At 37.6% G+C, this 26,200-nt stretch overlaps 3 protein-coding genes and 1 non-coding gene across 4 annotated transcripts; 2 read left to right on the plus strand and 2 right to left on the minus strand.

Annotated features, from left to right (window-relative positions):
* Nucleotides 1–12,115: 12,115 nt before the first annotated feature.
* On the minus strand, nucleotides 12,116–15,508 carry LOC110750850 (Major facilitator superfamily protein). Its single transcript, XM_021951225.2, has 2 exons — nucleotides 14,621–15,508; nucleotides 12,116–14,059 (listed from the first exon to the last, which is right to left on the minus strand). The coding sequence occupies exons 1-2, from the start codon at nucleotides 15,123–15,125 to the stop codon at nucleotides 12,912–12,914; spliced, it is 1,653 nt and encodes a 550-aa protein (XP_021806917.1). The 5' UTR covers nucleotides 15,126–15,508; the 3' UTR covers nucleotides 12,116–12,911.
* A 3,601-nt stretch (nucleotides 15,509–19,109) lies between these two features.
* On the plus strand, nucleotides 19,110–19,182 carry TRNAK-CUU (transfer RNA lysine (anticodon CUU)). Its single transcript has one exon. It is a non-coding gene; the product is annotated as a tRNA-Lys (tRNA).
* An 854-nt stretch (nucleotides 19,183–20,036) lies between these two features.
* On the plus strand, nucleotides 20,037–23,883 carry LOC110750889 (putative disease resistance protein At1g50180). The gene is made up of 2 exons (XM_021951271.2): nucleotides 20,037–21,216; nucleotides 21,752–23,883. Exons 1-2 carry the CDS (start codon nucleotides 20,163–20,165, stop codon nucleotides 23,506–23,508), a joined length of 2,811 nt encoding a protein of 936 aa, XP_021806963.2. The 5' UTR covers nucleotides 20,037–20,162; the 3' UTR covers nucleotides 23,509–23,883.
* A 740-nt stretch (nucleotides 23,884–24,623) lies between these two features.
* Nucleotides 24,624–26,128, minus strand: LOC110750873 (uncharacterized). The gene is made up of 3 exons (XM_021951250.2): nucleotides 25,601–26,128; nucleotides 25,224–25,406; nucleotides 24,624–24,977 (listed from the first exon to the last, which is right to left on the minus strand). Exons 1-3 carry the CDS (start codon nucleotides 26,030–26,032, stop codon nucleotides 24,837–24,839), a joined length of 756 nt encoding a protein of 251 aa, XP_021806942.1. The 5' UTR covers nucleotides 26,033–26,128; the 3' UTR covers nucleotides 24,624–24,836.
* Nucleotides 26,129–26,200: the final 72 nt, after the last annotated feature.

Consider the following 26,200-nt stretch of genomic DNA (forward strand, 5'->3'; position numbering starts at 1 on the left):
GTCAGGGCCGGGCCTGCTAGTTTACCACTAGACCAAATATGACTCCGATTTCTTTCGAATTGAAACTTATTTGCCTAAAATTGTTTTGAAACCTACAACTTCCACAAGGGGACAAAAGCGTCCAATTATTTTTAATCAGTTATGCTAAAATATGATATTTGGTTTGAATATGTTAGGTTTTTCTTTTATTCTTCTCCATAAGGATGTATATATAAGAGTTTACATGAGTGCTTTACAAGGAATTAGATATAGTAAAAGATTAGGAAAGTATCTCCTAATTATACAATGATTTGACAACTATATAAAAATAGGAAAGTAAATCCCTTAATTAACCAAGGAAATAAATCTATAAAATAGGAAAGTAAATCCCTTAATTAATCAAGGAAATAAATCTCCTTGATTAATTAGGAGACTCACTTCAACACTTCTCCTCAAGTTGGTGCATATACGTCACAAATGCCCAACTTGGTAAGTGAGTCATGAAATTCGTAGCACCCAAGTCGATAATCCATGCAATTCAGGTAGAGTCTTTGGCGACCGGTCGTTTACTTCGGGCGACCGGTCGTTTGCTTCAGGCGACCGGTCGTTTGCTTCGGGCATCCGGTCGTTTGCTTCAGGCGACCGGTCATTTTGAGTCTGCAATAAGAGGGAGAATCGTAGGGATTCCTGACATCGCAGCGGAAGTAAGATGTGATATGAGAATGTGAGGGATTTTGATTGGAAGAATTTGATTTGAGGAATTTGATGTAGGAATTGGATTTGAGAGGTATGTGTATAAGATTTGAGGAATTTGATTTGAGTATGAGAAATTTGAGATAAGGCATTTGAGGACTTTAGATTTGAGGGATTTGATTTGAGTATGAGAAATTTGAGATAAGGCATTTGGGGACTTTAGATTTGAGGGATTTGGATTTGGGTTTGTGGTTCAAGAAAATTCGATACGATATGAGGAATACGATATGAGGAATGTGATTTTGGATACGAGGAATACGATATGAGGAATGTGATTTTGGGTACGGGGAATACGATATGAGGAATGTAAAGAACACAGAAACCCTGTGAACACGGCTAAGAACACAGAAACCCTGTGAATTTGGTTAAAGGACACAGAAACCCTGTGAACACGGCTAAAGGACACAGAAACCCTGTGAACACGGCTTAAGAACATAGAAACTTCTCTTCAATTCTCTTCTCCCCCTGAAGAGAAGGGATGTCGGAGTCAAGAAAGAGGCAAAATCTCCATGATAAAGAGAAACAGATCATTTTTCACTCTCCCTCCCCCCCTTGAAGAGGAGGGGAGGAGAAAATTTGATATGAGAATTTAGAGACAACCGAGGATCGATTGCTCTGATAGCATGCTAAAATATGAATATGATTTTGAATATGTTAGGTTCTTCTTTTATTCTTCTCCATAAGGATATATATATAAGAGTTTACATGAGTGCTTTACAAGGAATTAGATATAGTAAAGGATTAGGAAAGTATCTCCTAATTATACAATGATTTGACAACTATATAAAAATAGGAAAGTAAATCCCTTAATTAACCAAGGAAATAAATTTATAAAATAGGAAAGTAAATTCCTTAATTAATCAAGGAAATAAATCTCCTTGATTAATTAAGAGACTCACTTCAACAAGTTAGTCTTCTAGTTGTCGTTACATTATTGTTTGCATGCTTCAAAGACTTGCTTTTTTCTTGTAACCAAAAAAAAAAGACTTGCTTTTTTCTGTTTGGTCCAACATCAAAGACTTGCGTTACCAAGAAAAACATCAAAGATTTGCTTTTGGTTATGCTGATCCTATAATAATAAAATATATATCACATATGCTTTTCTTTCCTCTTTTAATCTTGGTCGTCTGACTTTGTTAAAGTAAATTCAATGGCTGCCAATATGTACATTCTCTAATAAAGGTGAATGTTAGGTGTATGTGGGAAGCAATGTGTTATAAATAACATTAGAGTGGGGAAATGGTGATTTCCCCACTCCAATTTTATCCACTTACACTCCATTTTATAACTAAAAAAGGAGTGTAAGTGGATAAAAAGAAAGTGGGAAAATCATTACCTCAATTGGAATATGAGTAAATATTAGGGAGATCATCACATCAGCTTAAGATAAGGTTTTTCTTTTTCTTTTTCTTAAATTATACAACTTGCATTGGATGCTGTCAAAAAAGTTAGAACAAATATATAATTAAGGGAAGGTGGTCAGAAAGAACGAAAACGTCAAAGTTTACTACTTTTTGCCGAGTGGAATTGGACTTCATACATAGACTGATAAAGAGATATTCTCATCAATCAATCTAAAAACTATATCTGGTTTTCTTGTTTTCGTTTTGGCCAAGAGAGAGTAAGCAGTAGAGAGAATGGCTGAGGCAGTTGTTTCCTTTGTGCTCGAAAGTATCAGAGACTTCACCATTCTTCACCATTCAGGAAGCCCTGTTCTTGTCTAGAGTCAGCCGTCAAGTTGAAGCTGCACAAACTGAGCTACAATTGATACAGGGCTTCCTCAAAGATGCAGATGCAAGACAAGGACAAGATGAAACAGTCCGTATTTGGGTTGCAAAGATTAGAGATGCTGCTTATGATTTGGAGGATGTCATCCAAACTTATGGCTTGAAAGTGGATTCCAAGAAGCAGGAAACAGGCCTCAAGAATGTTTTCAAAAGATTTGCCAGGACCGTCAAGGAAGCGGTTGATGTTCACAGGATTGGGGCAGAAATTGAGAATTGTTGTAAAATGGCTCACATTTACAATGCAAGTGTCGCAGGAAGCGACCGGTCGCAAGGGAATAGCGACCGGTCGTTTAGAAGCAGATTCGAAGTCTTTAGAAAAATCGACGAGCGACCGGTCGCAAGGAGCTAGCGACCGGTCGCAGGAAGAAAATCTGAAATGCTGAAGACTCTGTGTAAAAGCGACCGGTCGCCTAGTGCTTGCGACCGGTCGCCTAGAGGTGCTGTTTCTGTTTGTTCCTCGAGTTTCCAACTCTATTTTCAATGGCTATCGCCTCCCACCGATTTCCAAGGACCCTAGGGGTCACTTCTGAGTTAAATGAAGGTTGGCAATCACTTGGGAGGTTTGAGGGAGCATTGAAGGATGTTTGTTGACTTGCTTCAAGGAGTACCTACCCTATGGCTCTAGATAGGGTGGCTGAAGTTGCAGCTGTCAATGCCTAGCCTTTGTTCTGCCCAAGTTGTGGTCCAAGTCTGGAAACCAAGGTGAGAACGTGGGAGGAAAAGATGGAGCCTTCTCCTAAGTCCAAAGGCTTGTGTATTAAAGGGAAGAGGAAGCAAGACAGAAGTTGTGTGGTTAATCTCAAAGTTGTCAAGTAGCTGGGATCTATTGTGTGCAAAGGGAGGTTATCTCACCAAGGGAGGAAGAGAGAGAGGGCAATCAGTTCAAGAGAGAGCTGAGTTGAGTCTTGAGTAGTCTAGACACCAAGGAGGGAAACACCAAGTGTGAGAGAGTGTTCACAAGTGTATCAAAGTGTTGAGCAAGGGGGTGAGAGAGAAAAGAGAGCTTGGGAGAGAATAGAGTTCTAAGGGGGTTTCTTTGTAAACCAAAGTTGTAACTTATTCTTTCATTAGTGAATTTCTCAAGGGGATCACCAAGAGGATGTAGGCAATTGCTGAACCTCCATTAAATTCTTGTGTCACTTTGTGCTTGGTTGATTTCTAAAGTGTGTGAGTGTGTGATTCATCCATCCTTGTGTGTGTCACAAAGTCCATCAACAACAAGATCATTAGGGGAGTGCGTGAAAGTGTTTGTTCATTTTCACAACAAGAATATCACTACCAAAATTTCGGCGTTCAGATCGAGTTTGCAGAGTCATAACATAAGGGAAATAAGGGACAGGGACAGCAGTGGTGGTGAATCTTCCTTGCAATTGCAAGAGAGGCTAAGGAGAACTTATTCTCATGTTGTTGAACGTGATGTTGTTGGGTTAGAGTCCAACGTTGAAGAATTGGTTATGCATTTAGGGAAGATCACCCTTGCAAGACAGGTTTATCATCACAAAAAAGTAAGGCAGCATTTTCATAGTTTTGCTTGGGTCTGTGTATCTCAACGTTTTCAAGTAAGAAATGTTTGGGAAGGAATTTTAACTGAACTCATTTCTGCTACCAAGGAACAAAAACAAGATATTAAGGACATGACAGATGATGAAATAGCAAAGAAGCTTTTCCTTCTTATGCAAGAAATGAGATGTTTGGTGATACTTGATGACATATGGAGAATCGAAGCATGGAATCTTTTGAAGGATGCATTTCCAAATGTGAAAACAGAGAGCACAATTTTGCTTACAACACGCAATCAAGCAGTAGCTTTGCCCCCGAATAGAAATGCTTTTCTCCACGTACTCCAGGCACTAGATGAGAAAAAGAGCTGGGAACTATTTGAGAAGATAGCAAGATCTGGAAGGGCTGATATCGGTATTTTCTCACCCTTACTCTTTTCTTTTCCACGTTCTTAGTTATATAGCAAGCCACATAGAAACCATTACATTGCATATGACACAACTTATATAGTGTTTTTTTCTTTTTTTCATTCAAACATCTAGCAATTTTTGGCCCAAAAAAAAAAAAAAACCATGTAGCAATTACAATTTTATAAACTGCCTTACTTGGTCACACATTTGTTAGGTAGCAGATGATTTATCTTATGCAATTGCAAATAATGATTTAGCTTTCTCCATATTAACTATTCTTTGCAAGAAAATACTTCTTCTATGGCAGCCGAGGCAACACAATTGGGGAAAATTCGAAGACTTGCAATTTACTTGGATGAGAAGGCAGATAGGTTGGTTTCTTCAAGAGATGAAACAAATGGGCACGAAACGTCTCTATTATACTTTTTGACAGAAGGATGGATGCCAAAAAGTGAAAAAGGATTACTATCTCAGTTGAAGGATTTCAAAGTGCTTAGAGTTTTGAAGGTTGAAGGTCTTCATGAAGTAGAAGTAGAGTTGCCAAGTGAAATTGGAAATATGGTACACTTAAGGTTTCTAAGTGTGAGGCGTAGCAAAATAAAAACGTTTCCACCATCCCTAGGTAATTTAGTATGCTTGCAAACTCTTGATTTTCGTGTTTCAGGTTATATCTACATGGTCATCTCAAATGTGATAAAGAAGATGAAACAATTAAGACATTTATATTTACGCAAGGAGTACAGAGCAAAGGGTAAGTTGGAGCTGTCTACGCAAGGAGTACAGAGCAAGGAGTACACACAGGTCACCAGAAAGTCGGCTCTGATGCCAAGTCAAATAATATGGGTAGAATATTTTCAGATATATTTCATTCTCCGAAAGGAGGTATTTATAATACAGGTTACAAACCATAGTAGGGTTTAATTAGGAAATAAGTGGAATCCTAATTACATAATATCTACACAAAAGGTAAAATAAATAAAACCCAAATAGAATAGGACTAGGACTCGCCAACAAATAACAGAGATGAAAAGAACAAGTGTGATTGAGAGGTTGATTTATGCAAGATTTGATTTAGAGAAAATTTAATTGATTAAAACACTAAGGCATTGGGTTTCCACTTTTAACATAAGCATGCAACTCTTAATAATTTGATCCACAAAATATTTTCCTTTGTAGTTGTTCAAAATAATTAAAGCCCTTTTTAATTTCCTTTAGAAGTATTCTAAGCATAACTTGTACCATTGGCAACAAACTATCAAAAAATAATCTTCATCAAAATTCTATTAATCTTTAGTAATTCTCTTCTCTTTTAAAAGCATGAAAGTTTTTACTACACAATGGGAAAAACATGATTGAACCCATGAAATAGATTATCAAACATTCATCAATTAATTAAAAAGAAAACTACAAATTCCATTTGAACAAAAACTACAAATTCACATTAAAGCTTAAGTTTGGATCAAACTAATAAAAATTACACAGTTATATTAAAAGCTTTCTCCCTAGCCTTAGCTAGGGAGTTAGTTCCCCATAATAAAATAAAACTAAAAACAGAAATTAAAACTTAGAAAGATATGGAGGAAGGAGAGAAAGCTCAAGTTGTGAGGCTTGGTGTGATTTTACAATGCCATAGCTCCTCCTATTTATAGGAAAATGGGAGCAATTCTAAATTTATCAAATCCCTCCATTCATGAATTTAATATGTATTCCACTTGCCATCAAACCAATTGCCAATTTGCTTCATTTACTTATTCCATAGTGTTGATGACTCCATTCTCCAAATTCTTCATCTTTTTGTTTCATTGGTTGCTCCATCCATTGCTTCTTTTCTTTTATGCCTTGGTGTGGCACTAATCTTCATCATTCATTTGGTCATTCCCAACTACAAATTGTTTAATGCCACCAAGTCTCCCTTTGATAATTCTTCAACCTTAAGATAAAATAATGAAATCATCATCAATTATGTAATGGGTATGTAAGCAAGTGCAAAAGTGAAAAACAAACCTAATTAACTAAAATTGTAAGAAAATCAATTACTAACAAATATATTTAGGGATAATAAAAGTGATAGTTTATGTGCTCATCAAAGACAATAGAATTGCTGAACTGAACTTGTTATCCATTGACTGAAACATGCTCTTCTTATAAAGGAGCGTACAAACAACTAATTAGCAAATAAACAGGAACAAGTAAAACACGTCTAACAAACTCCATCCACTATCTATCCAGATTCAATTTTGGGATGAGATGATTAATTTGGAAAAAACTGATTCTGAGCCTTGGAGTATAATAGGAGACTTTAATGAATTGTGTTGGCAGTATGAGAAGGATGGTGGTTCAGGATGGAATCCAAGACGGAGACGCTTCCTACTGGACTTTATAAATCATTTGAACCTCGTTGATATTGGGTTTTCTGGTCAGCCTTACACTTGGGAAAGAAGAATTGGTGATGAGATTATCCTCAGAGAAAGATTGGACAGAGGAATTACTAATCTCAAGTGGATTGAAATGTGGCCTAATTCATGTGTGTCTCATTGTCCAAAGGTAGCATCTGACCACTGCCCCATCGTTTTGGATAGTGATCCTATTTTGCAAAAAGGAAAAAGGCTATTTCGTTTCGAAGCTCAATGGGCGGAAGATGGCAACTGCAAAAGAGTAATTGAGAGAGCTTGGAGACCTTTGGCTCAGCACCCAAAAATCACTGAGTGGACCAAAAACCTTAAGAGTTGTAGAAGAGAGTTAATGAAGTGGAGCAAAGATAACCATCACAATAACAGAAAGATGATTGCTACGTTGTTGGAAGAACTTGATGGAAAGCAAACTGCTGCATCTGTGAGGAGCAATTTGGGTGATCAAGATTTACTCAAAACTGAAATTGGTAGATTATGGAAAAATGAAGAACTCTACTGGAAACAAAGGTCCAGAGTCAACTGGTTGAAGGCTGGGGATTCTAATACCCGCTTTTTCCATTTGACAACAATCCAAAGAAGGCAGCGCAACCGAATTTCGAAAATAAAGTCCGAGCATGGTGGATGGATTTCGGGGGATAAGCTGATCAAAAATGAATTCCAGGGTTTTTTCCTTAATTTGTTTAAAACTTCTGGCCCTCGTGAATGGAGAGGTATTCTTGACCATGTGCCTCTTTTGGTTACTTCTGATATGAATGCAGATTTATGTAAACCTTTCGATATGGGAGAAGTGAAGGAAGCAATTAAGCAAATGGGGCCTTTGAAGGCGCCCGGGCCAGATGGGTTCCCAGCTTTATTCTACCAAAAGTACTGGCAAGTGGTTGAAGATATTGTTGCAGGTACTGCAATGGACTTTCAGACAGGGGCTGTTCAGATAGAGGATCTTAATAGAACTTATATTGCACTTATACCAAAGGTGGAGGCGCCAGAATCCACCACCCAATACAGACCAATAAGTCTTTGCAACACCTCTTATAAGATCTTATCTAAGATTCTGGCGAACAGATTGAAAATTGTCATGCCCCACTTGATTTCTGATGTGCAAAATGCCTTTGTAGCTGATAGGCAGATTCAAGACAATGTGGTGATTGCGCACGAAGCCTCTCATTATTTGAAGTTAAAGAAGGAGGGGCGAAATTATGAAGTTGGAGTGAAAGTGGACATGAATAAGGCCTATGACAGAGTTGAGTGGGATTTTCTGGAGGCTTTGCTCCATAAATTTGGGTTCTCACCTGGATGGATCAATTTGATAATGATATGTATTCGTACTGTTTCTTTCTCTGTTATGGTCAATGGGCAGCCTGGATCTTTCTTTAAGCCTTCGAGGGGTCTAAGACAGGGAGATCCTCTATCCCCTTATCTCTTTTTACTAGTGTGCGAATCTCTTTCTTGCAATCTAGCTAAGAGAGTCGAGGAGGGCTACATTAAAGGGATCAAATTGGCAAGGAGGAGTCCAGTTCTGTCACATCTCTTCTTTGCAGACGATTCTATTTTTTTTGTGCAAGCTGAGGAAAGAAATTGCACAAGATTAAAAAAGTTGCTGGAGGATTATTGCCTGGCATCGGGGCAGCTTATTAATTATGACAAGTCTAGTTTGCTTTTTAGTGCAAACACACCTGAAGAGGTCAAAACTCAAATTGGGGCAATTTTGGGAGTCAGAGAAGATGTGCACCCTGGAAAATATTTAGGCATACCAATGAGTTGGGGTAGATCCAAAAGAGTGGCTTTGGCTTACATTAAGGAAAGGGTGTTGAAGAAAATTGAGGGCTGGAAACAATGTATTCTCTCCTTGGCAGGGAAAGAGGTCCTAATCAAAGCTATTGCTACAGCTGTACCAACTTACCCTATGATGTGTTTTCTTTTTCCCAAAGCTACCTGCAACGACATTTGCAGTGATTTAGCAAAATTTTGGTGGGGAAAACCTGACAGTGACTCGAAAATTCATTGGAAATCCTGGAAAGCCATGAGCCTAGCTAAATCTGAAGGGGGTTTGGGGTTTAGAGACTTATATGATTTCAACTTAGCCTTGCTTGCTAAGCAAAGCTGGAGAATCCTCAACAACCCACATGCTTTATGGGTTAAACTTTTAAAGGCGCGGTACTTTCCAGATTGTGACTTTAAGGATGCTACCTTGGGGCATCGACCTTCATGGTTATGGAGAAGCTTATTGGCTGGCAGAGATACTGTGATGAACAATGCTAGAAGACAAATAATGAATGGGGAGAGTACTAATATTTGGACTGATAACTGGGTTCCTGAGGTTGGGATTATTACTCCGCTTGTTCCAATTCCTATCAGCGCACCTCAACTGGTTTCAGAAATTATTGATGTGAGGAGTGGTGCTTGGAACTTAGACTCGGTGGCAAGCTATCGGAGTTGGGAAACAAAAAGACGAATCCTTCCAATCCCAATGGGGCCCTCAAGGCACCATGATAGAGTTGTCTGGCCCTGGACTTCTAATGGATTGTATTCGGTGAGATCAGGATATCACGTTCTTCATTCAACCCATAGAGCTTTGGCTATGGGGAATTCACATTCGTCCCATATTATACCCATCCAGGTTTGGAAAGCAATCTGGCAGATTAGCACTCTACCAAAAATCCAATTGTTCTTGTGGAGAATTGTCTCGAATGCGGTTCCAACTAGAATGAATTTATTTCGAAAAAAAATTTGTGGCTCTCCTATCTGCTCTTTGTGTGATCAGTTTGAAGAGACGATCGAACATTTGCTTTTTCTCTGCCCTTGGACTCAAGCAGTATGGTTTGGGTCTCCTTTGTCATTGCGAATTGATCAGCAACGGTTGAGAACTTTTGATGTGTGGTTTAATGAAGTTTTGAGTATGCGATCGGGGTCTAAGCAAGAAAATTTGGATATGCTTACTCTTTTAAGTTTTTTCCTTTGGGAGATTTGGAAAACCAGGTGCAAGGCTGTCATTGAAGGGAGCACCATTGATCCGGCCAAGGTTATTGAGAATGCGCTAAGAGCTCAAATGGAGTTTACTGAAATCCGAAGGGTTCCTAGTGATGAAGTGGTCGTGAACAACATTTTGAATGTCCATCCCGCTTCCTGGAATGCACCTTCAGGTGATTTTTTGAAAATAAATGTGGATGGAGGATGGATTGGTGACACTCTGAAAGGTGGCGTTGGGGTTGTTATTAGAAATACTGGTGGTCAATTTGTTGGGGGTTTAGCTGGTCCTATTTGCTGTGATTCAGCACTAGCTGCGGAAGCTCATTCAGCAATTAAAGGGCTTGCTTTGTCTGCTAACCTTGGCTTTAGAGATGTCATTGTGGAAATAGACTCAAAATTGCTCATCAATGGGATAAATGGTGACTTTAGAAGCAAAGTGTGGTCCATTATGCCCCTTCTTGAGGAGATTCACAGATTATGTGGGTCTATGCATGAGGTTCGATGGAGCTGGGTGCATAGAGATTTAAATCGGGCGGCTCATGAGGCAGCCATGATTGGAGTTAGAGCTATGGAGCTGGAAAGCTGGGTCTCACGACCACCATTGTCTCTAGTGCAAGTTCTGGTCTCGGATGGACTCCCATGTCCTCCTTAAGTTTCTTTTTGTTTTGGATTGAAAGCTTTTCTTTGCTGGGTTGTATGGATTCAGTTGAAAGGCTTTCAGTTTTGCTTTCTTTCCTTGTTTGTAAGCTCTTCTGCCGTTTTTCCGGCCTTGGAATGAAGTTTCAGTCTTGACCCAAAAAAAAAAAATAAACTCCATCCACTAGAGGGATTCCTAAAGACCAGGAAAGGAAACAACTGACTCCTATAAAACAGGAACAACAATTCTTCTGCAGAAAACATAATTAAGATAAATCTCAACATGTACAGAATAACAGAGTGGAGAGTAGAGGAAGGAGCCATGCCTCGTCTCTGCCAATTGAGGATCGCATATTGCCCGGGATTGACAACACTTCCAAAGGCTGAGACATCTTACTAATCTCAGGGAATTAACCATCTCATGGATGCGTAGACCGTAGAGAACTCCACCGTCGGATTCAGGAAGATGGAGAGGATTTCTATAAAATTCAACATGTACCTTCCCTTGTAATTGGAGAACTGTGGGACCGAGCATTGTGATATGGCAAGGTAATTTCTTTCTTTTAATTTTTAAATTTAAGAAAAAAGGGTGCATTTTAAAGTGAAATGGGTGGTTTGGTTTGTGTTTATTAGTTATAAAATGAAGCATCGAGGGAACATTAAACTAGAAAAGCCAATAGAATATGGGCTCCCTTGTTTAGCTATGTTTTCTTTCTCCATTTTTATTGATTTTTGCTTGTGCCTGTGAGTTGTGTTGAAATTTTGAGACCATTGATAATTCTATCGCATTCCAAATTCAAAATATCTTATAATAATATTTATTTGTTTTCTTTGTCCATTTTTATTATTTTTGCTTGTGAGCCCTGACTCCCGAGCCTTATCATTTCCCAATTTCCAAATATTTTTGCTTTTTTTTTTTTTTTTTTTTTCACCATTACCTCTTTACATCTAGTTTTCCTTCTTTATCGACCATTTATAATTCCATTGCATTCTGAATTCAAGTTTTCGTAGTTCCATGGTAATCTTATAAGAAGTCTTTGTCTCCACAAATTTTAAAAATAATTTCCTAGTATATCCTTCTTCAAGGCTTGTTAAGATACACCACCATTGGATTCTTTTTTTTCAAGTCCAGTCAACTGCTGAATTCGTGTTACAGGTGGGAAGGAAGTGAGTGTGTCGAAGCTCTGCAGCAGAGTGAGCACGTGCGAAGCTGAACTTACCTGGAGAAGAAAGAAATGCTCTGTGAAAATCAAGAGGAGCAAAGATGTGGTCAACTAGTTCAAAGTTCTTTATAAGTTTTTGGGTATAGTGGTTGTCCAACAGTACATTTATATTACACAACTGAAATTATTGTATTATATTAAAATTTCCTTAACGAAACCTTGTATTTGTATTCCTCTTTCGTGTCTGTTTTCAATTATGAATATTTGAGCCTGTGGGCATAATGCCTTTGTTTATTTCACGATTAGCATTCCCAACTTGGTCCCATGTGCCATATGATATGATATTACAAAATCCTTGCCAGCTGCTGGTGGGAGAATTTAAAAGAATGATTGGTAAATTTGTTCGACATTTAATTACTGCACAAGAGATTTTAGAGATCTTTTTCTTTTTCTATTCAGAAACAATTGCCGTCTGTGAAATTTGAGTTCTGAGGACTTCCAACAAAGTAAAGATTGCGTGCCACTAAGTCAAATTGTTATCAGCAAGGGATGTTAGATATTAAAAAAAAGTTGTACAAAATGATGTGACAATTTATGTGGATGGTTATATGTATCATGTCATTTTCTCCAGTTCTCTAACAAAAGAAGACACTCTTGGTTTTATGGAAGAGGAAGTAGGAGGCTGGAGTTCGCCTAAGTCTCATCTCCAATTTAGAGTTAGCACATATCTGAAAATTTTGTGCCACACAAAGGAGAATATCAATCAGGCTTTTTATTTTTCTTTCTTTCTTTTCGTGGCTTTAGCTACCAGTACCTTGTGCACTTGGACAACGAAGGAAAGGAGGCTGTTAGATGGTACTTGTTCTACCAATTTTTACATCAAGCACCTCATAGCTCTGGAACTCCTTAACTTCTTCTGTTTCCATTGAGCTCAGCACCAATCGTATATACATATGTGATTTGTGAAACAAAAGTTATATTACAACATACTGACTGCTTTTTGCAAAGTTCAGCACCATTTAACATGATGCAACAACTTCAGCTTTGTCACAGAAACTACGATTGAAACTGATATCCGAGATGAAGCCTCTTTCTAAGTCATCGAGTGGTTTGGAGAAAACGAACAGCATTGAGGCAATCCTAGATTCCTCTCGTACCTTCACTTCTCCTGCTCTCGTTAAAATGCAACCATATGAAGTAGCTGATTCACCTCTACATTACAGATTCTCACTCGGGTAATCCTTTCAATCGGCTTGCTATATGAAAACGAGTGTTGATCATAAAATAAAAGTAGTTCTTTCACTTTTATGCCTCAGATTCTCTCTCGCGTCTGTAGATAAAAACTGAACCATATACCACTCTACCAACCCTTCTACTTTTCTGACTTCTTCTACTCAAACCTCTCTTCCTCTCCTTCCCAATAACAGCTTCTGACATGGGTAAATTACAAAGCCATCCTAAAGGAAGTAAAGCCGCAATGAACTGTACCAGAATTCCAAAAGGCAGGCTTGAGTAGTCGCCTGCTGTTACTCCAATCAGAGAAGCCAATCCAACGCCTAAAAACCCACTAGCTATTGATGATAAACACAAGGCTGATGCTAAGAAAGAAGTCAGAGATCCTTCACAACCTCGAGGGCATAAACTCGCAAATAGCACTATGAATGGTAAGATTTTGAATTGCGCAATAGTTTCTGCTAACCCCGAAAAACAAAGAACAAACACCTCATTCGGAATCCCCAGTCTAACATTGATCTGTCTTACTAAAAGAAGGTCAAGAAGAAGTGAAAAGGCATACACAAGTTGCACCACACCAACCAACTTTCTCATGGGAACTTTTTTCCAATAACGGTCATAAAGTACGGCAGTGGAAAGAAGCATCAATTGGCCAATCACTCGAGACATGCCAATGACTGAAGGATCAAGATGTAGATGTTGTGTTTGGTAGCAAAAGATGGAACCTGACAGGACGGGAACCATGGCAATAGAAGCTACTATCCAAGTAAGAGGACGAACAATACTTTCCTCTTGAATTCCCATCATCAGCTCAGAAAATTGTTTTCTAATACTTTCAAATATTGGCTTCCTTGTAAGATAGTGATCTGGCAATTGTGGTAAACCAAGAGATTCCTCTCTTATTCTCAATGAAATTGCAAGTTGAGCGGAAAGTAACACTGAAAATACGAGAAACATGGTTCTTGGTGGTGCTTTCATTAAGAAATATCCACCTATTAAGTTACCAAGTATTCCACCAGCAGCTGATGCCATGAATGCATAAGATTGGAGGCCTTTCATATTTTTTTCTTGCCCGTACTCTGCAACAAGAGCATCCTGTGCTACTTCTGTAATGGATGCTCCAAGATTGCTAAGAAGAACACATGCCATAAGGGTAGGAAGGGATTTAGCTGCAACAGGGATAACTGCCATTGGCCCCCAAGATAGGACCTGTAAAAGAACTGAAAATTTGAACTCCATCAGAAATAGCCCATAGGTTTTTAGAGGACAAATATACCCCCTTTTTAAATTGCCTTTCCAAGTGGTTCATACTACTTTCTGATTGTTACCTATGTTAACACACCATTAAACAGTGTTTTTAGGTTCCACTTCAACATTGTTGCAACTTGCAAGGAAAGCAGCATAAGGTTAAGCTACCTTTTACAGGGATATGAGCACAAAAAGCAGTAGAATTTGTCAAATTTAAAGAGAGAAGTTTCCTTATATTTAGGAATCTAATAAGTTTTTGTTTCCACAAATTAACCAAAGAAATTGTTCACATGGAAGAGACAAATAGAATCTCTAGCATAATCAAAATGGGAAGAAAAGAGCAAGAAAGCAAAACCAAGCAAAGGAAAGAATAAAAACAACATAAACAAGCAACCTGAACAAAAAGCACAAACAATATGACTTAACAATGACAGAAAACAGAGCACATGAATATATTAAAACAGGGAACTATCAACAAAATTGACAAAAACGGAATGACAGCAATGAAATAAGGCAAGGGAATTGTAACTAACCTCCAATGGAAATATAAGGTAATCTATGCGCACCAGAAATGTAAAGAGCATCAGAGAGGATTCCATAAAAGGGTTTGGCCACCATGGGAAGGTTACCAGAATGCTGTATGAGCTGCAATGTTGAGGGGTGCATGTTAAGACGGTGAACCATGTGGAAGTTCAACGCCAGCCATGGAAAGCACCTAAAACCTTGCATCCAGTACCCAAATCCACACAGAAACAACATTTGCTGGCTACCCAGATGGGGAAAACCTCTTCTTTCCTCATGAATCCTGCTCCTCTTGGTTTTTCTGTAAATAACTTGAGTTGGGTTTATCAAGATGGGGCTTCTGAGGTGGGTTTTGGGTTCTGTTGGGTTCACAGGGCTGTTAATGGTGTCTGGGTTTTGGCGGTGAAAACAAAGGATAGGATTTAAGTGAAAAGGACGTTGCTTTGTTGAAGGTCTGAGGACTTTTGGGCTGATTGTTGTCCATGGATTTTCAGAAGAAACTGATGAATAAATCATGGTAATTACTAATTTGGTACTTCTAAAAAGAAAAATGCAAAACCAAGAAAGAAATGGAAATGAGGTGCCTCTATAAAACTCTCTACATGCTTCTATTGTATATGCAGTATGGGTGAAACAATGAGGAAAAGTAGAAATGTGGAAAAGACAGAGACTTTGTTATTTTAATAAATAATATAAGCTGGCAGCTGAATCGCTCTAAGAAGAAGAAAGAATATGCTTGTTGCTAATGGAGAGATCTAGAAAGGTGTATGACTGTAGTGAAGGGTTTTAGTAATTTTGAAGTAGAGAGAGAGAGAGAGAGGGTTTTAGGCCTCCTCCTCCTCTAGCTCAGGCTGAGGCTGATGATACCTTGTTTTTGGAGGTGGGTTTGTCTTTGTCTGTTTATGGTGTACTTATTTTGCTTGTCTGTATTGTCTTGCTGTCTTCTGGAAATTGGGAGGTTTGGACATGTGTTTCACACGCGCCCCTGTGGAGCGAGTGGGTCCGAGGAAATAGGGAGGGGCCAGCACACGGGAGTGGTGAGTGTGGGGGTGGGCCCTACATGTAGATTTGTTTTAGGTCAATTTTGTGGATCTGACTCTGACCCGACCCAATCAGCGGAGAGGATCTGAGTAGTAGATGGACTGATTGGGACATGTTGGATATGGACGCTCCGTATATGACCGTCTGTTTTTGGACGACTGTTGGGAGCTTCACACGCGCGGCAGGCACCGAATGCAAGGTTGGTAGAGGAGCAAAGCGCGTGGGATTATAATATCAGGGTCATTTTGTTGTGAATTTAGTAATTTTATTTAGCGGTAGAGCTTCTAAGTTAAGGGCATGTGGCGTTGTCTAAATAATTTAGTAATCTAATCAAGTCTCCAGCCTTCTTCCACCGTTGGAGTTGGGTTCAGAATTATTATTTTTTTCTTTAGGGCTTGTCTGATATAGGTCCCTACAATTTCTATTTCCTAGGCATATACCCATCATTCTATAAATCTATGTGTAAAACCCAATTTCAAACTTAAGATATAATAGGTCATAGTATTCCTATATTTTTACATCCTTACCATCAGACTTCATATTTTATTTATAATTTATTCCAAGCATTTCATTAACTGCCATAATTGTAATTAAAACTCCCTATTAATAGCATAGCAATCACCCCATTTCTTTTGGTTGCCATTCCCCTAAAATTGCAACAAAAAAAAAAGAAAAAGTAAATTACATATCCAATAATGTACATATGAAAAATATAAATATAAATATATATGTATAAAAATATAGGTATATTATTTACCAAAAAAATTAACAAAAATAGGTTAGTTACTTTGTAATTGAAATTTCCGTACATTTTTCAGGAATTAAAAATAGGTACACAATAATTTATAGAAAATAGGCATGTCGTATAATTGAAATTTATGCACGTTTTTTTATAAATTAAAAATAGGTACATTATTTAGAAGAAAAAAATAAGTGCATTATACTAGGTAAATTGTTTTACTAGGTATACATTATTAGAGAAAAAAAATAGGTACATTATTTAGAGAAAAAAATAGATACAAAATTTAGCAAAAAAATAGGTTCATTATACTAGGTAAATTGTTTTACTAGGTACATTATTAGAGAAAAAAAAATAGGTACATTATTTGGAGAGAAAAAATAAGTTCATTTAGAAAAAATAGGTTCATTAAAAAAAATGTTTTTCAAAAAACAAATAATAAATAGATTATCAAATTATTTTTCAACATAATTAGAATGTACACTATTATTCATAAAACTATAATAAAATAGAATACTAGTCGTATAATTCATAAAAGGAAAACAACATTAATTCCTAAATTTAATATTGAATTTAAATTACTAATAAGTTAAATAGATTACTAGTCGTAATTCATAAAAGGAAAACAACATAAATTCAAAAATAGATTACTAGTCGTAAATAGATTACTAATACTTTAATATGGAATTTAATATTTAATTTCAAATAAGTTTCTAAATTAATTCCTACATCCATTATAACTATTTGGAGATCTTTCCAAATTCAACGTGTGTCATTAGTTACACCCCCTCATAACACAATAACTTATAAATAGGGGTAGGTTTGGAATCCGAAAAATACAATAAATCAGATTTTAAGTTATATTAGGTAACTTGCTTAGTTGGATCCTAGTCATCGGGTATTATTTGAAAAAATTGGGTATTTTAAATAGAAAACTAAAGGAAAGGGTTGTAGGTGATTTAAAATGAATTTTATGGGTCTAAACTCAATTTACTATTTTCTTTATACAGGTGAGGGTTTAAATTAATCTAATATTAAGGAGCAGGATTCGAATTTGGGTATAAAAGAAGGGTTAGCTCACGGCTCTAACCAATTGACTTAATTCATGTCTGCAGATTTATAATATTAAGATCAAAGAAAGAGCAAAATTACTGTCATGATGGAATTTTAAATGCAGCTGAAAAATTCGCCATTTTCACTAAGGTAATGGAGGAAGGTGAGTATAGAACTTTGATGCCAAAGGATCGAATGTTAATAAATTTATATTATAATGCATGTATCCATATGTTAATATTATATTCTAGATTCATGATGTATAAAGTCTCTCATTCACCTATATACACATGAATTGATAACATCACGTGATAGTGTGACAATCAAATCTTAAAATTTCTCTCTCATGTGTATGCACACATGTCAACGTCTTAATTGTTGAAGATAAATGAAATCTTTGGCCTGAATTTAACTAAATGACTGACACACACATTATTTAGGAAATATGACTTCATAAAGAAATTTGGTGTGTAACAACATACTTCTCAACTAACATTGCATTATACACAAACATTGTTGGGTGCATGGGGTTTCTGAACCTCGCCCATAGGGCTTAAGGCCAATCACTTGTACTAAAAAAAAAAAATCATCTTTGCTTAAAAACAAGAGTAATACAATGTGCAATTGATGCATGTAACGTCCTCTAATTTCCAAATGCTACCACTTATTGCAATGTTGTCACCAAAACTATAACTAATTCATAGCGTTATGGTTGTAATGTTCACCCTATTTTTCATTTCTTCATTCAAGAAGACGAGAGCAAACCCCAGGGGAAAGTGCCCCTCATGTAAGCAAAAGTCTCATTCTTTTGAGTACCCTTTACTCAAGACGAGACCATTAATGATTTCTAAGTTTTCCTCTGACTTTTTGTTGTTTTTTCAAAGAAAATCTTTCACTGAACAAAGCAAACCCAAATATATAAAGTAAGGTACATACTGGCACCACTGCATGCACATGCTCAGAATTGCTAAAGGTGGAGTAAGATTATAATTAGTCTGCTCCCATTCAGTTGCAAGATATGCAAATGACTGAAATCAGCATGAAAATGATGCTGAGATGCCTAACTATTCAGATGTTTCTGAGATACCTATCTTTAATTCTTTTGGTTCCTGAGAATATAAATCAAATCATATAAAAGCAGAATGATTTTTCAACTCAAAATTTCACTCATGGCCTCAAAAGAAGAAGGATCATACATTCATTCGCAAGAGAATCAGGAAACTTTATTCATTTGCAAAACTGACATCAGAAAGAATTTGTACATCAGTGCTTCAGCCAAAAAGAATGTCTTAAGAGAATTGACATCTGGAAACTATGATCAAGAATGGAACAACCTAAGAATGAGACCAGTGTGACTGAATTGGGTATGAAAAATCCGAACCCAAGAATGATTGGATAACTGGGAAAATGGATATCTACATGAGCTTGTAGTAACACTCTCCTCCACTGAGAAGGAACTGATAGGCTTTGTCACAGTGACACCTGATCAGTCAACAGAGGAAAATGGAGGGAGTTTGTTTATATAGAGAGGAAGAGAAGTTTAATGGGTAAAACAACCGCACTGATCAGTCAACAGATGACTGTTAAACAAGCTGTTACATTTGGCGCCACATAAAAAAGGCACTTGCTTCAGAATAACAAGAGGAAAACGACAATAATAGCAACAAGCCCGTCTAGCTCAGTTGGTAGAGCGCAAGGCTCTTAACCTTGTGGTCGTGGGTTCGAGCCCCACGGTGGGCGTTTGATTTTTATTTTATATTTTTGCTACTTTTAACTCTAACACCACATTTGTATGGGTTCAAACCATTCCACTTCTTCTTCTTCTTTTTGCTAATTTTCTACTAGTTCCTTCCTCTTCTTCTTTCACTTTCAGGTTGCAGTTTCTTTGCTTCTAATCGTTTCGGGGAGCAAAGAGCAAGCCATACAACAAGTGCTGCAACCTAGTTCTTTTCTAGATAATGCGTACAGACTACTAATAAGGCCTCTTCTAGATCGAATGTGAAGATTGTCCGCAACAGGTTTGAGGATCAAGGTGACAGGTCAAAATGTGCTTCCAATAGCGAGTGAAAACTTCCATTACGGAAGACACCTTGAAATCTGGTTTGAAATCGACGTTGACATATTCTGGAGAGTCATACCTTCCACTTGCATCAAGCAAGCAATTATGGAAGTGATTAAATTAACGACTCAGAATACCTCCCGCGTATTCTGGTGAGTAGAATTAACGACTCAGGCAAAGTTGGAAAAAAATAAAAATAAGTTCTTAAAGAAAATGAACTAATAAATGGTTAAAGAGAAAGTGATTAAATTATACAACTTGCACCAATTATGGAAGAATAATTTATTTGAAGATTCCTGAAGGTTGTCTGGTGTGTGCGATACAGTGGTTGCACAAATATATATTATTGATGAGGAAGGTGGTCAGCAAACGCCAATGTTGACTATTATTATTATTATTTTAATTTTTAGAGATGTTGGGACGATTATTTATTAGTTTACTGGACATAGACAGATAGAAATTGCTAAATCAATCTAAAACTAATCCTGGTTCACCTACTACAGCTTACATATTACATTATATTTTAGAACAAGGTGGTCAGAAAACGACAAAGTTGATGAGTTCTTGTTGGGTTCAGATTGACCCAATTGGCTGGAAATTAGATCTGAAGGTTTAGTTGTTGTTTTCGTTTTAGCAAAAGAGAGAGTAAGCAGCAGAGAGCATGGCTGAGGCAGTTGTTTCATTTGTGCTCCAAAATGTAAGAGAATTCACAACTCAGGAAGCCAAGTTCTTGTCTGGAGTCAGCCATCAAATTGAGGTCGCACAAACTGAGCTACAATTGATGCAGGGCTTCCTCAAAGATGCAGATGCAAGACAAGGACAAGATGAAACAGTCCGTATTTGGGTTGCCAAGATTAGAGATGCTGCTTATGATTTGGAGGATGTCATCCAAACTTATGGCTTGAAAGTGGTTTCCAAGAAGAAAAGAGGCCTCAAGAATGTTTTCAAAAGATTTGCCTGCATCTTCAAGGAAGGGGTTGATGTTCACAGGATTGGGAACGAAATTGAGAATATCACCACCAGAATTTCTGATTTGAGGTCAAGTTTGCAGAAGTATAACATAAAGGAACTAACAACGGACAGAGACGGTGGTGTTGGTGGTGAATCTTCCTTGCAATTGCATGAGAGGCTAAGGAGAAGTTATTCTCATGTTGTTGAACGTGATGTTGTTGGATTAGAGTCCAACGTTGAAGAATTGGTTATGCATTTAGTGAAAGATAAAAATCGTCATCGAGTTGTATCTATTTGGGGTATGGGCGGTTTAGGGAAGACCACCCTTGCAAGACAGCTTTATCATGACAAAAAAGTAAGGCAACATTTTCATAGTTTTGCTTGGGTCTGTGTATCTCAACGGTGTCAAGTAAGAAATGTTTGGGAGGGAAGTTTAATTGAACTCATTTCTGCTACCAAGGAAAAAAAACAAGAAATTAAGGACATGACAGATGATGAAATAGCAAAGAAGCTTTTCCTTCTTCTGCAAGAAATGAGATGTTTGGTGATACTTGATGACATATGGAGAATCGAGACATGGAATCTTTTGAAGGCTGCATTTCCAAATGTGGAAACAGAGAGCACAATATTGCTTACTACACGCAATCAAGCAGTAGCCACGCTCCCAAATAGAAATGCTTTTCTCCACAAACTCCAACCACTCAATGAGAATGAGAGTTGGAAATTACTTGAGAAGAAAGCAATATCTGAAAAGGCTGATATCGGTATTTTCTCACCCTTACTCTTTTCTTTTCCAGGTTCTTAGTTATATAGCGAGCCACATAGAAACCATTACATTGCATATTACTCTTTACAATTTTTTAATATTGTCAAACATGTAGCAATTTTTGGAAGGAAAAAAAAAAGAGAGCAAGTGGTAACTGCAATTTTATAAACTGCCTTACTTGGTCACATATTTGTTTGGTAGCAGATGATTTATCTTATGCAATTGCAAATAATAATAAGGACAATGCTAGACAATTCAAAATTTTCTCCCAACCTTCTCTTAAATCCAAACATATCCCAAACTTTTTTGTGTTGGTCCAGATTTAATTTTTGAATGTTTGGTATGTGTTAGAAAATCCAAACTTATAATAAGACGACGGATATTAGTAAATTTCGGGATTTCACAATTTAAATGTCTTAATTGGCATCCTTTGCTATTTCATCATCTGTCATGTCCTTAATTTCTTGTTTTTGTTCCTTGGCATGCTCATACTACAAGAATGTATTTGATTTTTTTTTTCTTCTTATTTTTAGATTTGGGAATGTACAAAAAGAAAAGAGAATTAGGAACAAATATGCTTCAACATTGTAAAGGTTTGCCATTAGCCATTATTGTGCTTGCCGGAGTTCTAGCAAGAAAAAACACTGTTAGAGAGTGGGAGAGAGTGCATGAGAATGTTCATGAATACATAAGGAAAGGGATAGGTCATGAAGAAGAATATGAAGGTGCATCATGGGTCTTGGCATTGAGTTATGATGACCTACCGTATCACTTCAAACCATGTTTTTTATATTTAGGTCATTATCCTGAAGATTGTATTATTCCGGTAAGCACATTGACTAAGTTATGGGTGGCAGAATGTCTTATCTTCTTGAGACAAAAGAGACATGGTTCGGAGAAAACAATGGAGGATATAGCACGTGATTGCTTAAGTGAGTTGGTGGAAAGGTGCTTGGTTCAAGTGGGAACAAGTGGTTCAACTGGGACAATTAAAAGTTGTCGAATCCATGATCTTGTACGAGACATGTGTTTGTTAAAGGCAAAAGAAGAAAGCTTTCTCCAGATTAAGTATTCTTTGCAGGAAAATACTTCTTCAGTGGCAGCCGAGGCAACACAATTGGGGAAAATTCGAAGACTTGCAATTTACTTGGATGAGAAGGCAAATAAGTTGGTTTCTTCAAGAGATGAAACAAATGGGCACTTAAGGTCTCTATTATTCTTTGGCCTAGAAGAATGGATGCCAAAAAGTGAAAAAGGATTACTATCTCCGTTGAAGGATTTCAAAGTGCTTAGAGTTTTGAAGGTTGAAGGTCTTGATAAAGTAGAATTAGAGTTGCCAAGTGAAATTGGAAATATGTTACACTTAAGGTTTCTAAGTGTGAGGCATAGCCAAATAAAAAGGTTTCCGCCATCCCTAGGTAATTTAGTATGCTTGCAAACTCTTGATTTTCGTGTTTCATCACTTTATGACGACATGGTCATCCCAAATGTGATAATGAAGATGAAACAATTAAGACATTTATATTTACCATGGTATTACAGAGTAAAGGGTAAGCTGGAGCTGTCTTCTCTTGGCCATCTACAGACCTTATATAACCTTTCAAGTGAGTATTGTGATTTGAAAGATGTTGGTAGATTAACCAATCTTAGAAAACTGAGAATAAGAGTGTCAAGCTCTTTGCAAAATCTGGAGGAAATCTTAAAATCTACAGGTAGCACGCTTAACCGTATCCGGTCTCTACTTGTGGATAACAAAATGAATAGCGGTGAAGAGCAAGCTATTCAAATAGTATTAAGCTGTCGGGGTATATACAAATTGAAGTTGGAAGGGCCAATCGCAGAATTACCGAAAGAGCTTCACAACTATACAAACCTCACCAAGTTAGAATTGTATAGGTGTGGTCTCAAGGAGGACCAAATGGGAATACTACAGAAGCTGCCAAACCTAACAACTCTCTGCCTTCAATATCAAGCTTTCCATGAGAATACAAAGATACTGGTTTTCTCCAAAGGAGGCTTTCCTTCTCTTCAATTTCTTGATGTTCATAATTTGGCCGAAATAACAGAGTGGAGGGTAGAGGAAGGAGCCATGCCCAGTCTCTGCCGATTGCACATCGAAAATTGCAGGGGATTGACGACACTTCCAGATGGGCTGAGATATCTTACTAATCTCAGGGAATTAACTATTAGAAGGATGCCTAGAGAACTCCACCATCAGATTGAGGAAGATAGAGAGGATTTCTATAAAATTCAACATGTACCTTCCCTTGTAATTGGAGAACCGCGGTGAAACCCAACACCGATGCTATGATGGCAAGGTAATTTCTTTTTTAAAATTTTTTCTTGTGCTTGTGAGTTGTGAGTGAGAAGCTTAATAATCTAAAAGCCAACAGGTTTAATTTCCTTATTTTATTACTTATAAAATGAAGCACTGACACCGACACCGAGAGCACATTATGATAATTCTATCGCATTCCAAATTCAAGTTTTCGGTGGTTCCGTGGGAATCTTATAATAATATTTCAAGGCATGTTAAAATATATCACCATTAGATTTAAATGTTCTTTTTGAAGTCAATCAAGTAAGAGTTGAATATTTATGTGCATTTCAGAATCTTTGAACAACAATTAGAAAACTCGAGTCCATAAGCAATAATATGATTTTTTCTAGTTCTTTTTGTAAAAACATAAAACACAAAGTTTAAATATATACATTTTTTGGCATACTCGATAAACTGCACGTACAATATTGAAATGAGTGTTTTTCTTTTGGAAATTTATTACGATTTTACTACAATGTTCGTATTGGAATGCAATTTTCACAAGTAAACTACTGAATTTTTGTTATGGTAGCTGTGGGTAGGACCTGAAATTGAGAAAGTATGTCGAACCTTGTAGTTGTATTCCTCTTTCAAGCCAATTCCAGGGAACAGTGAAGCTTCATAGGGTTTTCTATTCAGGTGCAGGTAGTCCGCACTTTCACAGACATGTCTATTTCCCCGAGCCTCTCTCCAAGACAGTGCCCAGATCGTGTCTATTTTTAATTATGAATATTTGAGCCCCTGGGCATCATGCCTTCGTTTATTTCACGGTTAGCATTCACTGAACAAAGCAAACCCAAATATATAAAGTAAGGTACACACTGGTACCACTGCATGCACATGCTCAGAATTGCTGAAGGTGGAGCAAGATTATAATTAGTCTACTCCCATTCAGTTGCGAGATATGCAAAATGACTGAAATCAGCATGAAAATGTTTCTGAGATGCCTAACTATTCAGATGTTTCTGAGATACCTATCTTTGATTCTTTTGGTTCCTGAGAATATAAATCAAATCATATAAAAGCAGAATGATTTTTCAACTCAAAATTTCACTCATGGCCTCAAAAGAAGGATCATACATTCATTCACAAGAGAATCAGTAAACTTTATTCATTTGAAAAACTGACATCAGAAAGAATTTGTACATCAGTGCTTCAGCCAAAAAGAATGTCTTAAGAGAATTGACATCTGGAAACTATGATCAAGAATGGAACAACCTAAGAATGAGACCAGTGTGACTGAATTGGGTATGAAAAATCCGAACCCAAGAATGATTGGATAACTGGGAAATGGATATCTACATGAGCTTGTAGTAACACTCTCCTCCACTGAGAAGGAACTGATAGGCTTTGTCACAGTGACACCTGAAGTGAATGACCAAGCAGTCATCCTTCTTCTCCACGCTCACAGATTCAGCAAATTCTTTCTCACACTCATCCTGCCACAACAACAAAAATGCTTAATTCACATATTCAAGAATCTGAAAATACAAAGTTAGTGATTGGTTTCATTGATCGGTTAGAAAGCCATGAAATATGGAAGAGAAATCAAATTTTCTATCTTGAACTTGATGTTAGATTATTAAGACCCAAGAAATCATATTTCTATCTTTTTTTTCATTTTCTTTGTGATCTTGTTTGTGGGAAACCCGGTATTCTTGAAAACTAAACAGAGAACCCAATACCTCAGCAGCACCAGTATTGTTATGAAAATCTTGATCAGTGGCATCAACAGCCTGTACTTGTGCTTCTTCTTCCACTGCCTGCTGTTGCTCATCTTCATCTTCTTCCATCAAGTCCTCTTCACGCATCAGTTGCTGGCACCAATGGCTCATCTCTCTGAGGCGATCCTTCATCCTCCTCAGCCTCTGCAACAACAGTTTTCCCCAAACCCATTTCAATAACAACTCAAAAATAAAACAATAAAGAACCGAGCTTTCTCACAGATTACAACATAAAACTCCCCAAAACCCATATCAGCAAAAACCCCAAAAAGAGAGAAAGACTCAAGCTTTTCACAGATTAGAACATTAGAGAATGAAATTCAAGAAAATTTTCCGACCTTGGAATTGGGAGTGTCAATGTCGGTGCCCAGGTCTTGGGAGGAGGTGGAGAAGCGTGAGGAGACCTTGGCAGGAGAGGGATTGATATCCGAGACGGAGCGGCGGAAGGTGTGAGGAGGAGGCAGGGGAGGCAGTACATGAGTCGGGGAATGGGATGGAGTCTTGGGGCAGTGGTGGCCATCAGGAGAGTACGGAGGAGTGAAATTGGGCAGAGAACCGCCACAGCGAGAAGCAGAGGAAAGAGAAGGATCAAAGAATGATGGGTTGGAGGCGGTGGCAGAAGGAGGGTTGCAAGGATCGGACATGCAGCGGCGAAGAAGAGGGAGAGAGATCTTGTGGTAGCCATTGCAAGGGAGAGAAGGGTCTGGTTCTGGGTTAGGGTTGCTGGGCAAGGAAGATGGTAGATGGTTTTGGTGGTGGTGGTGGTTCATGGTGTTTGGTTTCTCTGATTCTTGGTTTCTAGGAAGCTCAGAGATTTGGAATTTGATTTGCAAGTTACAGAGGAAAATGTAGGGAGTTTGTTTATATAGAGAGGAAGAGAAGTTTAATGGGTAAAACAACCACACTGATCAGTCAACAGATGACAGTTAAACAAGCTG

Source organism: Prunus avium, chromosome 1 (assembly GCF_965620075.1).
Source record: "Prunus avium chromosome 1, drPruAviu1.hap1.1, whole genome shotgun sequence".
Taxonomy (NCBI): domain Eukaryota; kingdom Viridiplantae; phylum Streptophyta; class Magnoliopsida; order Rosales; family Rosaceae; genus Prunus; species Prunus avium.